Source organism: Ovis aries, chromosome 1, assembly GCF_016772045.2.
Source record: "Ovis aries strain OAR_USU_Benz2616 breed Rambouillet chromosome 1, ARS-UI_Ramb_v3.0, whole genome shotgun sequence".
In the NCBI taxonomy this organism is placed as follows: Eukaryota; Metazoa; Chordata; class Mammalia; order Artiodactyla; family Bovidae; genus Ovis; species Ovis aries.
Window position 1 is genome coordinate 39,626,177 of NC_056054.1, and position 20,955 is coordinate 39,647,131.

Sequence of the window (20,955 nt, forward strand, 5' to 3'; positions counted from 1 at the left end):
TTGCAACCTCATGGACTGTGGCCCGCCAGGCTCCTCTATCCATGGAGATTCTCTAGGCAAGAATACTGGAGTGGCTTGCCATGCCCTCCTCCAGGGGATCTTCCCAACCCAGGGACTGAACCCATGTCTCCCACATTGCAGGCAGACTGTTTACCATCTGAGCCACCAGGAAAGCCCAACAATAATAGAGTGGATAGCCTTATCCCTTCTCCAGGGGATCTTCCCGACCCAGGAGTCAAACCAGGGTCTCCTGCATTGCAGGCAGATTCTTTACCAACTGAGCTACCAGGGAAGCCCTATTTAAGGCTGTAAATAGATCTAAATCGTTTGCACTGACTCAACTTTTTGGATTACTTCCCTAATATGGATAATAAAATTGATTTAAAGACCACTTATTAGGTGGAAATTACTTACATACATTGTTGGATTTAATCCCTACTATAGTTATGGAGGCTACTGCTGCTGCTTCTGCTAAATCGCTTCAGTCGTCTCCGACTCTGTGCAACCCCATAGACGGCAGCCCACCAGGCTCCCCCGTCCCTGGGATTCTCCAGGCAAGAACACTGGAGTGGGTTGCCATTTCCTTTTCCAATGCATGAAAGTGAAAAGTGAAAGTGAGGTCATTCAGTCGTGTCCAACTCTTCGCGACCCCATGGACTGCAGCCTACCAAGCTCCTCCATCCATGGGATTTTCCAGGCAAGAGTGCTGGAGTGGGTTGCCATTGCCTTCTCTGAATTATGGAGGCTAGATATTATATTATCTCATAGATATGGAAATAGAGGTTTAGAGAAGTTAAGAAGTCACCCAAGTTCAGTCACCTATAGTATAAGACTTATCCCACAGGATTGTTGTAGTAATGTTAGTTGCTCAGTTGTGTCCAACTCTTTGCAACCCCATGGACCATAGACACCAGGCTCCTCTGTCCATGGGATACTCCAGGCAAGAATATTGAAGTGGGTAGCCATTCCCTTCTCCAGGGGATCTTCCAACCCAGGGATGGAACCCTGTACATCTCCTGCATGACAGGTAGATTCTTTTCCGTCTGAGCCACCAGGATATTGGTCAAGTGCTTAGAACAGTGTCTGGCATATAGTAAATACTATATAAATATTAACTATTATTAATGAAAAGCAGCAGATCCAAAGTGCAAATTCAGATTCGTGTTGATATGAATCCAAAGGTCAAATGGTTTGAATTATCCCACCCTGCCTATGGGTTAGCTTCAGTTGGGGAGTCCTAAATCCTCATTGAGTATGTGCATTCTAGTTTGCTTCAGTCGTGTCTGACTATTTGTGATCGTCAGTCTCCTCTGTCCATGGGGTTCTCCAGTCAAGAATACTGGAGTGGGTTGTTCTGCCCTCCTTCAGGGGATCTTCCCAACCCAAGGATCGAACCTGCATCTATGTCTCCTGCATTGGCAGGCAGGGTTTTACTACTAGCACCCCCTGGGAAGCTTAAATCAGTTTATATTCCTTGGGTTTAGTTCCTCATCCCAGTTTCCCTCAAAAGTACTTTATTACCCCACTGTTACCTTTCTCTAATACCAAAAGCATGAGGATCCTGTTTAGATCAAAAGTAATACCTTCCGTGCCATTTGGGACTTCCACATAAATTGGATTCATTTAAATCATTAAGAAAAATTCTGAGGGAAACCCTCAGTTCTGTTTTGTTCACTTAAGTGGGTATCTTGCTGCAAGTTTATTTACACTTATCATTAGGTTAATGGGCATTTTACCCTGGAAAATATCAGCCTAGAACAGAGCTAATCATCATGAATTCTAGATTAGCAGAGTTTGAATTGGAGAAAATTTTTACTTAATTTTCCAAACTGTTTAACGGTGTGCACAGAGCTCGGAATTCCATATGTATTTGCAAAATTGTCAACTTCAATTGGGATACTCACAGCAGTACTTTTTCTAAAAAATAAGGATTAAAGTCCATTTAATGGGATTATTTTAAAAAACCAGTTTATGTACAAATGCATTGCTTTTAAACTTTTTCCCTAACAAATTAGGTTATACTTCAGGATAGATTGGAGCTGAGTTTCAAAAATAGTAAAAACACATGACGTAATAGACATTTACTGTCAGATCAAATGTCACAACTTAATACTTATTTTCATTGTGTGTTAGTTGCTTTCTCCTGTTTTAAGGTCAATCAGTAAATAATTCACTGGCAAAGCTGTAGAGATAATCAGTTGGTTTGAAGGCAATGGCTCCCTTCAAAAAAAATTGAAATCTGATTGAAAGGACAAAATATAAAATGGACAAATGTTGTTTTTCTTTCATAAAAAGAATAGCAACAGCTAGATAATAATTGCTAAAAGTTAAACAGCCCTTACCATGTGCCAGACATTGTGCAAATTCACAAAAACCCTACAAGATAAGTACAATGATTATCATCCCATTTTATAGATGAGAGAATTGAGGCACAAAGTGATTCAATATTGTACCCAGAGTCACACAGCTGGCGAGCAGAGAGGGCAGAATGTCAACCTGACCTATCAGTCTGCAGAGGTCATGCAAGTAACCAGTTATCTCACTGTGTCCTGCACGTAGCGACTTTCGGACTGTAAAGCTAGAGGGATTGTAGAAGAGGCAAAGACCAGAGTGATCAGGGAGAGTTTCAGAGCAAGGATTTGAAAAGTAGAGAGGAGCCCCTTCCAAACCTCCCCATCTCTACTATGGGCACATCAGAACAGTCTTTTATTTGGTTTCTCTGGCTTTTAGCTCAATATACACCTTAAAAATATGACAGCATTGGAAGAACAACGGTGTAAGACAAGAACAAGCATGGTGTTTGCATGTGGATGATAAGGAAACCTATTCAGCTAAATGATGCCATCATGTAGAGGGGTAGCAAGGGTAAGAGCAAATCACAGATACTCTGAAGTGCCAGGCTAAGGATGAAGGCTGTATCCTCTGCAGCACTGCTTCTCACACTCCAGTGTTCACTGAAATCGCCTGGGATCTTGTTAAATGCACATCCTGATTCTGTAGGTCTAAGGTGGGCCCAAGAGTCTGCATTTATCATGAGCTTCAAGTGGTGCTGATATTGTTCTTCCCAAAACCGCCCTTTGAGTAGGAAGATTCTAGGCAATAGCAATAAAACACTGTAGGAGCAGGGGATATGGATGGAGGGATAGGTGAGTGATGGACAGAAATTTGCCTATGGCTAAGTTTTAGCCAACAATTTGAAAGACTTCTAGATGTACAACATTGCATTTAATTTGATATATAGAACCTTCCTCGATATAACCCATCCCTCCTTTCAGATGCCAGGATATCTTGCCTTAGGAAATGCTTTAAACAACATTTTTTTCTTTTCTTTTCCATACAGAGCAAGGCTAAAGAGCTGCCTCTTTCCGCTGTACGTTTTATGGAAGAATTGGGTGAATGTGCTTTTGGAAAGATCTATAAGGGCCATCTCTATCTTCCAGGCATGGACCATGCTCAGTTAGTTGCTATAAAGACCTTGAAAGACTATAACAACCCCCAGCAATGGACAGAATTTCAACAGGAAGCCTCCCTGATGGCTGAACTACACCATCCCAATATTGTCTGCCTTCTAGGGGCTGTCACTCAGGAACAACCTGTGTGTATGCTTTTTGAGTATATGAATCAGGGAGATCTCCATGAGTTCCTCATCATGCGGTCCCCACATTCGGATGTTGGATGCAGCAGTGATGAAGATGGGACTGTAAAATCCAGCCTGGATCATGGAGATTTTCTACACATTGCCATTCAGATTGCAGCTGGCATGGAATACCTGTCTAGTCACTTCTTTGTTCATAAGGATCTTGCAGCTCGCAATATTTTAATTGGAGAGCAGCTTCACGTGAAGATTTCAGACCTTGGGCTTTCCAGAGAAATATATTCTGCTGATTACTACAGGGTGCAGAGTAAGTCTTTGCTGCCCATTCGCTGGATGCCCCCAGAGGCCATCATGTATGGCAAATTCTCTTCTGATTCAGATATCTGGTCTTTTGGAGTTGTCTTATGGGAGATTTTCAGTTTTGGACTCCAGCCATATTATGGATTTAGTAATCAGGAAGTGATCGAAATGGTGAGAAAACGACAGTTGTTGCCATGCTCTGAAGACTGCCCACCCAGGATGTACAGCCTCATGACAGAGTGTTGGAATGAGATTCCTTCTAGGAGACCAAGATTTAAAGATATTCATGTCCGACTTCGGTCCTGGGAGGGACTCTCAAGTCATACCAGCTCTACTACTCCTTCCGGCGGAAATGCCACCACTCAGACAACCTCCCTTAGTGCCAGCCCAGTGAGTAATCTCAGTAATCCCAGATATCCCAATTATATGTTCCCGAGCCAGGGTATTACACCACAGGGCCAGATTGCTGGTTTCATCAGCCCACCAATACCTCAGAACCAGCGATTCATCCCCATCAATGGATACCCAATACCTCCTGGATATGCTGCGTTTCCAGCTGCCCACTATCAGCCAACAGGCCCTCCCAGAGTGATTCAGCACTGCCCACCTCCCAAGAGTCGGTCCCCCAGCAGTGCCAGTGGGTCAACTAGTACTGGTCATGTGACCAGCTTGCCTTCATCAGGATCCAATCAGGAAGCAAATATTCCCTTACTACCACACATGTCAATTCCAAATCATCCCAGTGGGATGGGTATCACCGTTTTTGGCAACAAATCTCAAAAACCCTACAAAATAGACTCAAAGCAACCGTCTTTGCTAGGAGACTCCAACATTCATGGACACACCGAATCTATGATTTCTGCAGAACTGTAAAATACACGACTTTTGTAAATGTGGTATACAGGAGAAACTAGAAAGTCGTAGAAAAGATTTATATTCAAATATTTTTATTAAAGTAAGGTTCTCATTTAGCAGACACTGCAACAAGTATCTTCTGTGAAGTTTAACTGTGTCTTACCAACCAGGGCAGACACCAGCCAGAAAAGAAACGTTGTGGGATCAACACTCCATCAGGGTGTATGCCCTGGCGTTGGGATTTGGACATCTGGTTTCAAGTACTGAACACTATAAACCAGTGAAGAGGAAAAGAACCTTATGACTAAGTATCAAACCAAAAAGGAAAGTCAAATGGTGCTTTATGTATTCACCTTTGGTCACCATGACTGTTCTCTCTCCAAAATGTATATACCGTAGCATTTGTCTACCTGCTGTCTTTTCTTCAGGACAGATCTTCAGGAATTACATTGATTCAATTTAGATTCTGTGCATGTTTGTGTGGAAGTGATGCTCAGAATCAATGAGGAAACTAGGCCAAATTAAAAATCCCAAATGGAAACGAGCCATAAGACAAGTGTAAGTTTCTAAGACAAATGTTAAGTTTCTGAAGCCTTCTATACAGTGGGGCTTCTTGGAGAAGGTGCAGAGTATGCCTCTCTGTGAATCTCCTCTGTTGATCTTGAAGGCCTTTTCCACAGTGTGTTTACACAAGCCCTTGAAATAACTAGGGCATCAGATCACAAGAAGGCTAGATGTGGATGCTGAAGTTGATTGTGGGTTGATAGTTCTCTGTGTTGCATTAGAAATGAGGCACCAAAGGCAGCAGAGTCAGAAAAGCAGCCTCTTGGCGTAGATCAGCATCTGTGGGAAGGGAACAGGGTTCCCATGGGGACAGCCTCACAGAAGCTTCCCTGGACCAGTAACATTGAAAAATAGAAGTGTGGCTACAGACCAGATCATCTGTACTTGCCTCCTCCTGCATATGAGTGGTCCAAGGTATGGGAGTGCATACCATCAGTGGACTCTGGGGCAGGAGGAACTCTTTGTTATCAATATCTAGTTAATTTAAAGTTTCTCACACTTTATTTTCTTATCTGGAAATGTTCACAGATTTTATTCCAGCACCAAGAGTTATGAGACAGTTTATCCATAGAGTTAGTTGGAATCCAAAGACTATGAATTCTATTTCCAAAATATTACGTATCTTTGAAAACCAAGTACTGAGTTCTCATCAAACATTTACCATGAACTGAATTTTTTAAGCTGGTAAATAGAAGCAAAATGATCATTTTTGCCTTAGTTAGAGGAAGGTATCAAATGTGCATCTCATGCCTTACCTGCTAGACATCTTTTGCCAAACTTAGAGTTCTTATGGGTTTCAAGTTCTATATAAAAAGGAATATTATGATTGATGTTTCTCTTGTTAAACAAACAAACAAAAAAACTCCTTTATTCTAAGAACAATGTCTCAAAGTCTCATTTTTTTTTTAAATTTTACAGCTGAAGAGACTTACAAAGAGACTTACAGGATATAAAATAATTCCTGGCAATAATATTTGATAAAGAGAATGTAAGATAATTAGAAGCACATTGACATTTCAATTTTGTAAAACAACAAATTCAGTTAAGATGAGAAATCAAAGAAATATGTTTACAAAAATGTGTGGCAATTTTCCCAAACAATGAATCTTCAGACAACAAACATGGACCAGTAGGTATTGTGAACGTAAAAAATTGGCTATATTCAGATTTATTTGGAAATAAATTAATACAATTTTACGGCATAAATAAGCTGATTCAGCAGTTACATTTTTTAACTTTAGGTAAAGGCGAATATTTGTATCCTTTTGTTGCTATGCAACTGTTTAATAATGAAGATTCAACCACAATTTTGTATATCATATGACAATCAATTTCTTTTCCAAGAATATTTATTATTTTAAGGAAACACAATTTCAGTGAATCTGAGTTTTTCTAGGAGTCCCTTAAAGGGAAATTAGCATTCCATGAGCCAGTAAAATATCTACTCTGAAAAAAACATAACTATGGGTAAAAAATAAATTCAAGTTAATTTTTTATAAAGAACTATAACATTTATTTTAAACATTTTATAATTACTGAAGTCATTAAGGTAAACAAACTAAATTTCAAAACCACTTGTAATAATGTATTTTATAAAGCACTGTGATACTGCATAACACAGTCCCTTTTGTATTAAAATAGTATTTTTTCATAGACTGAAAAATATCTTTTGCTTTGTGGACAACATTTTGTAAGATGACTTTATTTTCAGATCTTTTCTCTTTTTGCACAAAACTATGTTTATGGTTTGTATCACAGAAATGAAATATATCTCTGCATTTTTATATCTGGTCTGTTTCCTTGTTTCCTTTGTTTTTAACTCGATATAGATTTTTTTCAAATATATAATGGCACTATTCAGATATCTTGCCCTATCTTTCCTTATTTTCACTGCATGCATTTAATCACTGTATTACTTAATGTTTGATTTGTTATTATGGGCATTTCAAATAGACAAGCATGAAATTGTAATGACAAGAAGCCTATTTTATATTGAGGATATATGCATTTGTATTTCACACACCAGAGATATTAAACACTGATTATTTTATGCTGCTGTTTATTAAAAATGTTTACCATAAAATATTTCCTGAATATTGCTATCATGGAGGTATTTGGGAATTTTAATATTATTTCTCCTAATGTTTGACATTTCATAGAGGAATCATAATTTCTATTTACTGCTATTTCATTGAAATGCTTTTCTTTTTTTTAAGTAAGCTTTTATAATAGACTTGAACATTCTTTTGCTAGTGACCACGAGTGGAAGGAAGAATTCCAGTGATTTTTATGACCATATATCACCCACCTATAGATGGCAAGATTTAAAGTTTTAAAATCAAAATAATATATTGAGTAATTACTTGACAATTAAATGGATTATCAAAATTGGGTTTTAAAGTTGAATCTTTTTCTGCCTTGATGTTTCTGTATGAACTGAGACATCAAAACTCATCTTAGAACTCTGAAAAAGCTGTGTACATCTTATCGTGTTCAACTTAGATTCCAACCATATTGATAAAATAAAAGAAATGTGGCCATTTCATTGTCACAGCTTATCTTTATGACCTTATTTGCCCAAAAGAAAGAACTCCCCATCTGGCAATTAATACACACTGTCAAAGAAAATGAGTGTCATTATGAAAGTTCAAAGAACTTGTCCATTTCTGCTATTTAATACAGAAGGGGATACAATAAAACCTTCAGGGCCTTATCCATATGTTTTAGGTACAGCTCTTGTCACCACCTCAGCGATCAAACTCAATAAAGCAATCACTTCACAAGGCAGTGAGATCTGTGTCAGGTTGGGTTTTTCCCTCTCAGTTGAATTCCTCAGTCTGCCCTTCACTCCCATTTCCTTCTTATGTCTCCAGGCTCTTCCCCTCCCACCATTCCCAATTCCTTCAGCCCTGGGATGGGGGCCTTACCCTTAAATCCCTAATCATCAACATCTGCAGGCTCACAGCACTACCTCAGATAATGCCTCCTACAAACCTCTCAGTACTAATTAAAGACGAGCTCTGTTATCTACACACCTTCAAAGATGGTTACCTAACACAGAGGTTCTCAAAGTGTCCTCAGACCAGCAGAGCTGGAACTTGTTAGAAATGCACATTGACAGGCCCCACTTCAAAGTAATGAATCAGAAATTCTGGGGCATGCTCCAGCAATTTGTGCTTTAACAAGCCCTTCTATTGTCTAAAGATTGAGAATTACAGAACCAGCCTAGAAGTCTAGGGGTGGAAGGTGGGAGGATGCTCATTACATCCTCAGTAATGTGCATAAAAACATTTAATAACATTTCAAACGCTTTAGTCCCCTTAAAGGTAGTCAAGTTTTGCTTCAACAAAAATTCAAAAGAGAAAACCAAATGTTGTATATTAATGCCTACATGCGGGAATCTAGGAAAATCATATAGATGAACTTATTTGCAAAGCAAAGGGGGAAAAGAGGGATGGGAAAAAATGGGAGATTGGGATTGATATATATACACTATGTATAAAATAGATAACTAATAACCTACTGTATAGCACAGGGAACTCTACTCAATGTTCTGTGCTGCCCTAAATGGGAAAGAAATCCCCAAAAGAGCAGATATATGTATACATGTGACTGATTCACTTTGATATACAGCAGAAACTAACACAACATTGTAAAGCCACTATAATCTTAAAAATAATAAAAAGGCACAACATAAAATTCAAAGCTAAAAATGTTTGGATTAAGCATTTGACAATTGATTATATTTTTCTGTAGTTGTTCACTTGAATGGAGAAGTAACAGTACCTAGATTTTTCCAAAAATATATTCTTGTCTAGTTCACTCAAGCCCACAATGTTGGATGGTGACTAAAAGCTTTTTCTTTCATACAAACAGGCTCAAAAGGGTTGGTCTCTTAGTGTGCCTTTTTTTGGCTCCTTGTACTGATGATTAACACAACTAAAGTAACTGTCCTCTGTTTTGCAACTTGAGGTCAAGGTTAGGCTGGTCTTTCTTGGAAGGATGGAAGGCCCAGCTCCAAGTAAGCATCAAGCAGAAGGAACTATAGAGGCTCCCCGCCATCCCTGAGCTTCCTATGACAACCTGACCCAGTTGGCTGGATGCAGTCACCTGAGCCTGGTTATGCTGTGTTCCTTTGCCAGCTACAGTCTATCAGTCCCCACTGGCTGGCCTGTGGACTCTTCTGTGCCACTGTCCTCCCCACTGCCTTCAGAGCCTGAGAACTCTGGGGGAGGACTGAAAAGGGGAGCCATGGGGGGTGCAAGAGGTGACTCTCAGACTCTTCTTAATTTATACGGCACCTTTTTCAACCAATAGTTCAAACACCAAAGAGGAAATGCTTTATAAGAGGAGCAGAAGGAGCAAGGGAGCACGCAGATAAGAGGAAAACTTTGCAGTCAAAAGATGACTGCACCCAAAATTTGTTACCATAAATGTCGAGTATTAGGACCCTGTTAAATGCAGGTCAGGAAGCAACAATTAGAAGTGGACATGGAACGACAGACTGGTTCCAAATGGGAAAAGGAGTACGTCAAGGCTGTATATTGTCACCCTGCTTATTTAACTTTTATTCCAAGTACATCATGAGAAACACTGGGCTGGAAGAAGCACAAGCTGGAATCAAGATTGCCGGGAGAAATATCAATAACCTCAGATATGCAGATGACACCACCCTTATGGCAGAAAGTGAAGAGGAACTAAAGAGCTAAAGGAGAGTGAAAAAGTTGGCTTAAAGCTCAACATTCAGAAAATGAAGATCATGGCATCTGGTCCCATCACTTCATGACAAATAGATGGGGAAACAGTGAAAACAGTGTCAGACTTTATTTTGGGGGGCTCCAAAATCACTGCAGATGGTGACTGCAGCCATGAAACTAAAAGACGCTTACTCCTTGGAAGAAAAGTTATGACCAACCTAGATAGTATATTCAAAAGCAGAGACATTACTTTCCTGACTAAGGTCCGTCTAGTCAAGGCTATGGTTTTTCCTGTGGTCATGTATGGATGTGAGAGTTGGACTGTGAAGAAGGCTGAGCACTGAAAAATTGATGCTTTTGAACTATGGTGTTGGAGAAGACTCTTGAGAGTCCCTTGGACTGCAAGGAGATCCAACCAGTCCATTCTGAAGGAGATCAACCCTGGGATTTCTTTGGAAGGAATGATGCTAAAGCTGAAACTCCAGTACTTTGGCCACCTTATGCGAAGAGTTGACTCATCAGAAAAGACTCTGATGCTGGGAGGGATTTGGGGCAGCAGGAGAAGGGGACGACAGAGGATGAGATGGCTGGATGGCATCACTGACACGATAGACGTGAGTCTGAGTGAACGCCGGGAGTTGGTGATGGACAGGGAGGCCTGGAGTGCTGCGATTCATGGGATCACAAACAGGTGGACACAACTGAGCGACTGAACTGAACTGAACCGAATGCAGAGGAAGAAAAGCCTTACAAACCATCAGAGCACCCAAGGTCAATGTAATCCTCTGGGAAATTAGACTGGGAAGGCTTAAAAACATAGAGACATACAAAGAGAAGCTCATTTGACACATTTATGACTAGTTGAATATTAGGCACCATGAACTGCTTATTCACACAGGGACTATGACATTCACTAACCAGGCCTGACATCATGCTGATCCTTACCCAACTGACCAGGTTATTTGCTATTCTTATCCAAGAATGGTTCAATTAGGGAAAAGGCCCCTCGTTAAGATTAGATAGGGCATTGTGTACTTACAGAGCTTCCCAGGTGGCGCTAGTGGTAAGAATCCACCTGCCAATGCAGGAGACATAAGAGATGTGGGTTCGATCCCAGGCTCAGGAAGATCCCTTGGAGGAGGAAATGGCAACCCACTCCAGTATTCATGCCTGGAGAATCCCATGGACAGAGGAGCTTGGCAGGCTACAGTCCATAGGGTCACAAAGAGTTGGATAAGACTGAAGTGACTTAGCATGCATGCATATTATGTACTTATACTTTTTAGAAGGTCGGTATTTTAAGAGTTCAACATGCTGAAATAAAGATAATTGAGGGGATATTAAATTTGCAGCAAAGTAGTTCTAAACAATCTTCATGGACCTATGTTATTAAATGTAAGTTCAAATACACACGTGAAACAACAGAACTGACAGCACAAAGCCATAGATTAATGCTCAAGCTCTCCCTGGCCCTAGAGACACATGAAACTTGTATCAGAAACAAGTGGAGATCAGGCTCCACTCGATGACAAGTCCTCCTAAGCCACTGAGGTCCTTGGGTATTAGGATGATAACTCCAGTTATCACTGGGGTCCATTCTAACACAATTACCTGAAAGGTTTCTTTTGGGTCACTGTCCCTTAAAATCGCTTGAAAGGAGCTGAAACTGAAACTCCCTGTAAGGAAAGAGCAAATTAGCCAAGGTGGTGATGGTCAGGCTCTCTCGCCCCACGTTTTGCAAATATATCATTATGTAACAGCTGAGCTGACATAGCACTGCGCATGCGTGTCATGATGTACCTGCTTGGCCATGTGCCTCTTTTGTTCTGTAAACTGTATATAAGCCCCACCTGAGAAACCCCTTTTGCCGGTCCACCGCCATTAGAGAATAAATATATCTGCAGTTCTGAGGGCTCCTGGAGTTTTCTCCCAGCTTCCCCACTCATGCCTTGCCCACCCTGGGTTCAGCAAGCCAGTGTGAGAAGCGAGACGATTGGTGCAGTCGGCAGGATGCCCAGCAGGTAGGGGAGCCTGAGGCTTCAATGGAAGGAAGAGACCAGTGGGCCACCACACAGCATGTGTTAGCTGGTGGCCACGGTCGTCCCGGCATGGGTCCCAGTGGGAGCTGGGAGGTGGTGGATGGTCACCGGATAGTATTAAAGAGGCATTACAGGTGCTGAGTTCCTGTTTGCCAAACAAAGCGGCATGTGCTGCTGCCGGCACTGTGGGGTGGCCTTCCTTGATTGCCTTGAAGGTAATATGGACCGTGCTCGCCATCATGCTTGCTGCACAAGTGCACGAGTTTCAGGGACGAAGGAAGAGCTAGAGCAGCGTCTGCACACGCTGAAGCAAGAGATGCCTGGCCTTGAGGAACCCAGCGCCTTGAACTATGAGGTAATGAGGGTCAGTGACAATGAACGTCATGAGACCATGGGTCCTCGCTTGTTAGCAGGCCCATTGTACAGCAGAAAGTGAAACATGAGCAGTCCATGGCCCCAGGGGACATCCTCAAGGGGCCCCCAAAGTGACTAAGTTCATGACATATTGACCACATACTCAGGTGGAGTTGGTCGAGTTGGGTAAGCAATTTTAGCAAAAGCAAGGGGCACCCAAGGATGTTCCTTCAGATGCCCTTTTCCAGCTTTGACAAGAGCTCAGGCCAAGGTACCTGCCCAAAGAGCCCAAGCAGAGACTGGAGGTCCCGTATAGAACTTGCAGTTCACTGATCACTGGCTAATGTCCAGAGTAATGGCCCTGGTTGACACCAGTGTCGAATGCAGCCTTGTTTATGGCAAGCTGGAGCAGTTTCCCAGCCCTAGGGCACACATTGTTGGCTATGGCGGCCAAATGGTTAAGATTTAGGCTGTGTCCTGTGATGTAGACTTAGAATAGTGTACTGTAAAGGTCGTGTCCTGTGCTGTATGTTGTAGATTTAGGCTGTGTCCTGTGATGTAGACTTAGAACAGTGTACTATGTGCTGTTGTCATGGCACAGGGGAAAGAGAAAGGGTCAGAAATGAAACACAACCACTCAGAAAACTTGCTCTCAGACATGCTGTATATTATGTGCCTATCTCACATCCTCCTGGTCAACACCAGCTCTGAGCCCAAACCTGATCAGAGGACATGGATGATGAATCCTGACCTACTGAGTCACAGCTAACCACATCATCACAGTCAGGGGCAGGGATGGAGAATCTTCTTCCAGGGAAGGGGGCGAATCCTGGTTAGGAACACCACTACCAGCCCAGCCCATGGAAGCCCTGCGGGCAGAGTCAATATAGCAAACCCAGGGCCCTAGTCTCCTGTGTTTGCAGCTAATCACTAATTGGTGCTCTTCCCAGCTGAGCTCAGATTTAGCCTTAGGTTCGACATATTGCCCTAAATAACTTACTCATCAGCCAAAGACAGCACCAGGAATGAAACATGAGCCAGCCCCACAATAGACTAATAGCTGCCAAACCCTGTCATTATGACAATTGTCTGGGGAGATTCTAAAAATCATAAATTCTCAAGACCACCCCCGAATGTGCCATAAAAGTGACCTTACAATCTATAAATTCATTCCTCAGACATAGAATCCAACCCTGTATGTCCACCCACCCCCACTTCACGCTTCACGGAGCAGGCACATGTACGTTTCAACTAGTCCCACATATGAGCCGAAAGACCTTGAATACGTAAGGCACTCTCTGCTTCCTTATTCACAAAATGGTCTAACTGTAGCATAGAGGTTAAGATAAAGGTTCTGATGTCAGACTGCCTGGGCTTAAACCTCCCCTTCACCCTTTGGTAATCATATGAACTTACACAAGTTACTGAACTGCCGTTTCTTCATCTGGGAAAGTATCCACTTCACAGAATTGAAGGTTGCAGAGCAGAGCGCCTGACACAAGAGTTCTCAAAAACATAGCCGATGGCTTCCCTGGTGACTCAGATGGTAGAGAATCCACCCGCAATGCAGCAGACCCTGGTTTGATTCCTGGGTTGTGAAGATCCTCTGGAGAAGGGATAGGCTACCCGCTCCAGTATTCTTGGGCTTCCCTGGTGGCTCAGATGGTAAAGAATCAGCTGTGGGAGACCTGGATTTGATCCCTGGTTTGGAAAAATCCCCTGGAGGCTGGCATGGCAACCCAATCCAGTATTTTTGCCTGGAGAATCCCCATGGACAGAGGAATCTGGCAGGCTATAGTCCACAGGGTCACAAAGGGTTGGACACAACTGAGCGGCTAAGCACACACAGCATACAATTTTATATTTTTTCCTCTAATACCTGTCTTTCAGAGTTGATATAAGCATTTAATGAGAACATATACACATACATGAGGAGTATCTGGCACATAAGAGGTGCTCAGGAAGTAACAACGTTGCTCACTATTCAATGTATGTTAAACAATTTTCATAAAGGAGTACATTATTTTCTAATATGGCAAAATATTTAGAGCACAAATATCCTACTTAATTATTCATGCATATGCCATAATGTAGAACATTCTGTGCTGGTGCCAATGAAGTGGGGGTAGGTTTAACCTGTCAATAAGCTTCATCATCTCCCTTCAAACCATCCCTAATAAACACACATCCCTAAGCCATCCCTAAACCATATGTCAGCCCTTACACCCCCTCCAAGCTGATTGCCACCTCAAAGGTCCTTCCATGTTGAATTTCTGGAACACCCCTGGGGGCAACTGAGAGACTATATGAAGGTATATTAAATGCTTCATCCCTCTTTGTAGATGTATACATGAAAGAATCCTAGAATAATTATATCCTTTAACCAGTACCCTCCCCTTACACACACACTCACACATAATAGTCATAGTCATACTTAGATATTATAAACTGCATCATCTCTCAGAGATTTGTATTCCCATGTTGGGAAGAGTTAGTTCAGTTGCTCAGTCGTGTCTGACTCTTTATGACCCCATGAATCGCAGGACACCAGGCCTCCCTGTCCATCAACAACTGCCGGAGTTCACCCAAACTCACGTCCATCGAGTCAGTGATGCCATCCAGCCATCTCATCCTCTGTCATCCCCTTCTCCTCCTGCCCCCAATCCCCCCCAGCATCAGAATCTTTTCCAATGAGTCAACTCTTCGCATGAGGTGGCCAAAGTACTGGAGTTTCAGCTTTAGCATCGTTCCTTCCAAAGAACACCCAGGGCTGATCTCCTTTAGAATGGACTGGTTGGATCTCCTTGCAGTCCAAGGGACTCTCAAGAGTCTTCTCCAACACCACAGTTTAAAAGCATCAATTCTTTGGCACTCAGCTGTCTTCACAGTCCAACTCTCACATCATGACTACTGGAAAAACCATAGCCTTGACTAGACAGACCTTTGTTGGCAAAGTAATGTCTCTGCTTTTCAATATGCTATCTAGGTTGGTCATAACTTTTCTTCCAAGGAGTAAGCGTCTTTTAGTTTCATGGCTGCAGTCACCATCTGCAGTGATTTTGGAGCCCCCCAAAACAAAGTCTGACACTGTTTCCACTGTTTCTCTATCTATTTGCCATGAAGTGATGGGACCAGACGCCATGATCTTCGTTTTCTGAATGTTGAGCTTTAAGCCAACTTTTTCACTCTCTCACTTTCATCAAGAGGCTTTTAGTTCCTCTTCACTTTCTGCCATAAGGGTGGTGCCATCTGCATATCTAAGGATATTGATATTTCTCCCGGCAGTCTTGATTCCATCTTGTGCTTCTTCCAGCCCAGTGTTTCTCATGATGTACTCTGCATAGAAGTTAAATAAGCAGGGTGACAAAAGGAGACATAATTCTCTTAAAACACTTCAGTGCAAGTAAAGTACCCAGGCAAACACTGCATTCCTTCATCATCATTGCTATTGTTTAGGCACTAAGTTGTGTCTGACTTTTTGCAACCCCATGGATTGTACCCACCAGGCTCCTCTGTCCATGGGATTTCCCAGGCAAGAAGACTGGAATGGGTTGCCATTTCCTTCCCCAGAGGATCTTCCAAACCCAGGGATCAAACGGGCATCTCCTGTGTTTACTGCACTGGCAGGCAGATTCTTTACTGGTAAACCACCAAGGACGCCCCATCATAGGCAACCCTAAAATCCTCTCCTGATGTGATTCTGGGGATTATGCTGTTAACCCAAGTTCCTGCACCCGACTACACACACAGAGACCAAACTGAAACATTGGTGTTTGGAGCAGAGAAAGGTTTATTGCAAGGCCATGCAGAGACAAACTGGCTCACGCCCTGAAAAGCCTGGAGCTCTCCAAAGGGTTTCAGCAAAGCATTTTTAAAGGGCAGTTGGGGTTGAGGGGGTTGCAGGATAGTGATCAGTTTGTGCACAGTTCTCTGAATGGCTGATGGTGAGGCAACAGGGTGGGGTCATGGGGTTAACTTTATCAGTCCTTAGGCTCCAGGAGGCCTGGGGCTATGAGCTTATAGGCCTCAGGTAGTTCCTCCTTTGGGGTGGGGGTGGGGTGTTCACATCTGTAAAACAACTCACGAAATTTGCATCAAATACTATCATCTAGGTACTTCTGAGAGGAGCTAAAACAGGACATTGGAGAAGGAAACGGCAACCCACTCCAGTATTCTTGCCTGGAGAATCCCATGGACAGAGGAGGTTGGCAGGCTATACAGTCCATGGGTTCACAAAAAGTCAGACAGGACTTAGCAACTAAACCACCACAAAAACGGACGATATGGAGGGAGGCCTGTCCAGGGAAGGCTCTTTAAGGTCTTGGTTGGTTAAAATGTTTCAGAACTTTGATTACAAGGTTTGGGCACCAGCCTGCATGAAAAACAAACTGACACCAACCTTTAAACACCAACCTCCAAAAAGGAACAGTCTATACAACTCCCACCCTGCAAAGGTTCTTGATGCCCAAGATAGGATTACCAACGGTGCCAGCTTACCAGTGATTATGACAGTTTTAGCTCTTTGAAAGTCCCTTTTCCCAGGAACTCCCCCAAACCCAGGCAAAGCTGGACTTTCAGTCACCCTAGCCAAAGCAAAGAAGATGACATAAGGGTCAGCATATATTGATTCTGAGTCCCCTTCTGTTAGGTAGACACAGATATAGAGATCAATAGATCCCTGCATCTCAGGTTCTTGACAAGGACAGACCTAATTATTTTACAGTTAACAGAATTCTGAAATTTGGGAGTGCCTGCAACTTCAACTTTACAAAGGAAAATCAAGCATTTCTTTGAGTCTAGGCTTTTATAAGCTAAAATAAAAATGTTTAAATGAGAAATTTCAGGAATTCAAGTCACTGAGCTATGCTGCCTACCTCTTTCTTCCTGTTTGATCTTTGAAGATTAGCATTCAGTATTTTTCATGACATTTATATTGAGGAAGGAATATAAGATTATTAAAAGCAGAGAAACTCAATATTGGGAACGCACATCAAAAGGTCTTCAAGACAAAGAAGGGATCATATGATTTGAAACCAGAGTTACTAGAAGCATGTGTGCTGCACTTCATTTTCTAGTTAACAGCGTAACGTACGTCAAAATATGATTTAAAACACTTCTCACAGCTGAGCTGACATTTGGCGATCCTCAGCCTTCTTTTGCTCTTGAGGATGGGGGTTCAAATCCAAATGAGGTTAACACTTTGTACTGGTACATATTCCTGGTGGATGAGGAAAACAGTCTTTTTGTTTAAGTAAAATGAAAACATCTGTTCCACTCCTTAGGGAAAGAATTGTTTTTTAAAAGGGAGGAGGGGAATTCTTGGTTGTTAAAGCTGGAGATGGCCTCAGTAACTCTGCAAATGTTTAATAAAATACACTCTCAGTTGCCTTGCTCACCTAGGATTATGAAAACTTGTGCATGAGGCATGGTTCACTTCATTTTTCAGGGTGCCATACCCATGTTATCCCCTAACATTGTCTAAAGCCATTATGTTAATGTCTATCGGTTAGTTTTTTTTCACACTAAATCAGATAAACTTAGTTCAATAAGTGACTGATCTTTTGCCTTATAACTCATTTTGGTCAATAGTGATGCATTTTGGGTAATAAGCTGTATAAGTTAGCTGTTGCTCCAAAACAAAGACTACAGACTTAATGTGTGTTCAGTTGCTCAGTCGTGTCCAACTCTTTGCAGCCACATGAACTGTAGCCTGCCAGGCTCCTCTGTCCATAGAATTTTCCAGGCAAGAATACTTGAGTGGGTTGCCTTTTCCAATTCTAGAGTATCATCTTGACCCAGGGAATAAATCCATGTCTTATGCATCTCATGCACTGGCAGGTGAGTTCTTTACCACTAGTGCCTCCTGGGAAGCCCACAGACTTAATATCTTAAAACAATCCTCATTTATTAGCCGATAGCCCTTTTGGTCAAATCTGGGTACAGCATGACTGAATTGTCTGCTTAGGGTCTAATGAGTATTGATTGTGTTCTGATTTGAAGTTCAGGTCTTCAGCCACGCTTGTGTGTTTTTCCCACAGTTGAGTTGCTTATGGTTGTAGGACTGAGGCCCTGATTCTCTCATTAGCTATCAGCCAGCAGCCACTCTCAGGTCCTAGAAGCTGCCCACATTTCTGGCCATATGGCACCTTCCATTTTCAAAAGAGTCAGCTGAGGATCTCTCTCACATGGAGTCCCTCTCATGCTTTCAACGACTTTGGGAAGAGCCCAGTCCCATTTAAGGGCTCACCAAATTAGGTCAGTCTCTCCGAGGATAATCTGCCTTTCTTAAAGTCAACTATGAAAAATAAATAAATAAATAAATAAAGTCAACTATGCCACAAAAGTCAACTTAATCATAGAAGAAAAACGCATCATATTCACAGTCCTGAGGATTATGCAGGGGGTGGCGATCTGGAGGTTATCTTAGAATTCTGCCTACCATAAGAAATGCAGTGCAACATTTCTCTTTTCAATTCTTTGTACTATAGTGTATGATTTCTTATGTTTTTTACATCACAGGAAGCTATTATTAAATTAATGAATTCCATGGTCCCTGTTCTAACAAAAGTCTATATGCACAGATTTATGGACATAGATACACAGACACATTGTCCACAATTTCAGCCACTCTACCCACACCCCAAGAAGCTGATCCACATAAAAACTCTGTAGATGGAGGCAGAATAAACTAAAGTGATTTAAGGGATTCTTGAAGTATTTTAAGCAGAGAATTACATAATTACATGTAAGCTTAAATAAATTACTGTCAAGTTTTATAAAAGGCAGGTCTGGAGACAAAGAATGCCGTATAAAGATGTTCTGTGCTTTGGCAACCGATGGCAAGGCTGTGAGCTCAGGAACTGGTGATATGTTTGAGAAGAAGCTAGAAAAGCAGCTGGTTTTAGTAAGTGATTGAATTAGAATCATGAAGAGGAAGCAGAGTCAGAGCAAACTTCAAGTTTCCAGCTAGAAAACTGGGTAAAACAAATGGAACAGAAGGCTGGTTAAGAGAATGGAAGGTAATGAATTTATTTTTGGACATTTTGACTTTGAAATATCTTTGGGACATCTTGGTGAGAACTAGGCAGCTGGGGACACTAGTCTGAGGTCCTAAGGAGAGGGCAAGGATAGCAATAGATTTGAGGTATGAGAATATATGGGGGCTTCCCGGAGGTTCAATGGTAAAGAATCCTTCTGCAATGCAGGAGATGTGAGTTTGATCACTGGGTCGTAAGATCCCCTGGAAGAGGGCATGCAACTCACTCCAGTACTCTTGCCTGGAGAATCCCCATGGACAGAGGAGTCTGGAAGGCTACAGTCTATAGGGTCTCAAAGAGTCTGACACTACTGAAGCAACTTAGCACATGAGAATATACTAAATTTGATTCTCACAAGACTAAAGTACGATATAAATATCAATGTCTAAAAATTCAGAACAGAGAATGCTTTAATTTTATCTTCTACTTTATCATACCTGGTGGACAAAACATGGTCCACTGGAGAAGGGAATGGCAAACCACTTCAGTATTCTTTCCTTGAGAACTTTCATGAACAGTATGAAAAGGTGAAAAGATAGGACACTAAAAGATGAACTTCCCAGGTCAGTAGGTGCCCAATATGCTACTGAATATCAGTGGGGATATCACTCCAGAAAGACTGAAGAGACAGAGCCAAAGCAAAAACACCACCCAGTTGTGGGTGTGACTGGTGACAGAAGTAAAGTCCAATGTTATAAAGAGCAATATTGCATAGGAACCTGGAATGTCAGGTCCATGAATCAAGACAAATTGGCAGTGGTCAAACAGGAGATGGTAAGAGTGAACATCGACATTTTAGGAATCAGCAAACTAGAATGGACTGAAATGGGTGAATTTAACTCAGAGGATCATTATATCTACTACTGTGAGCAAGAATCTCTTAGAAGAAATGGAGTAGCCATCATAGTTAACAAAAGAGTCTGAAATGCAGTATTTGGATGCAATCTCAAAAATGACAATGATCTCTGTTGGTTTCCAAGGCAAACCATTCAATATTGCAGTAATCCAAGTCTATGCCCCGACCAGTAATGCTGAAGAAGCTGAAGTTGAATGGTTTTATGAAGACCTACAAAACCTTCTAGAACTAACACCCAAAAAAGTTGTCATTTTCATGACAGGGGACTGGAATGCAAAGTAGGAAGTCAAGAAATACCTGGAGTAACAGGCAAATTTGGCCTTGGAGTACAGAATGAAGCAGGGCAAAAGCTAACAGAGTTTTGCTAAGAGAATGCACTGGTCATAGCAATTACCCTCTTTCAACAACACCAGAGGAGATTCTACTCATGTATATCACCGGATGGTCAATACTGAAATCAGATTGATTATATTCTTTGCAGCCAAAGATGGAGAAGCTCTATAGAGTCTGCAAAAATAAGACCAGGAGCTGACTATGGCTCAGATCATGAACTCCTTATTGCCAAATTCAGACTTAAATTGAAGAAAGTAGGGAAAACCACTAGACCATTCATGTATGACCTAAATCAAATCCCTTATGATTCTACAATGGAAGTGAG

The 20,955-nt window shown here is 41.8% G+C and overlaps 1 protein-coding gene across 2 annotated transcripts in view; it reads left to right on the forward strand.

The window, feature by feature from the left end:
• ROR1 (receptor tyrosine kinase like orphan receptor 1) overlaps window positions 1-7,854 on the forward strand; it is a 457,787-nt gene extending 449,933 nt beyond the window's left edge. For both annotated transcript variants that reach the window (XM_042249177.2, XM_060410548.1), the window contains exon 9: window positions 3,341-7,854. In XM_042249177.2, the coding sequence (XP_042105111.1) occupies window positions 3,341-4,768 (1,428 nt within the window). In that variant the 3' untranslated portion in view covers window positions 4,769-7,854. The remainder of the gene's footprint in view (window positions 1-3,340) is intronic.
• Window positions 7,855-20,955: the final 13,101 nt, after the last annotated feature.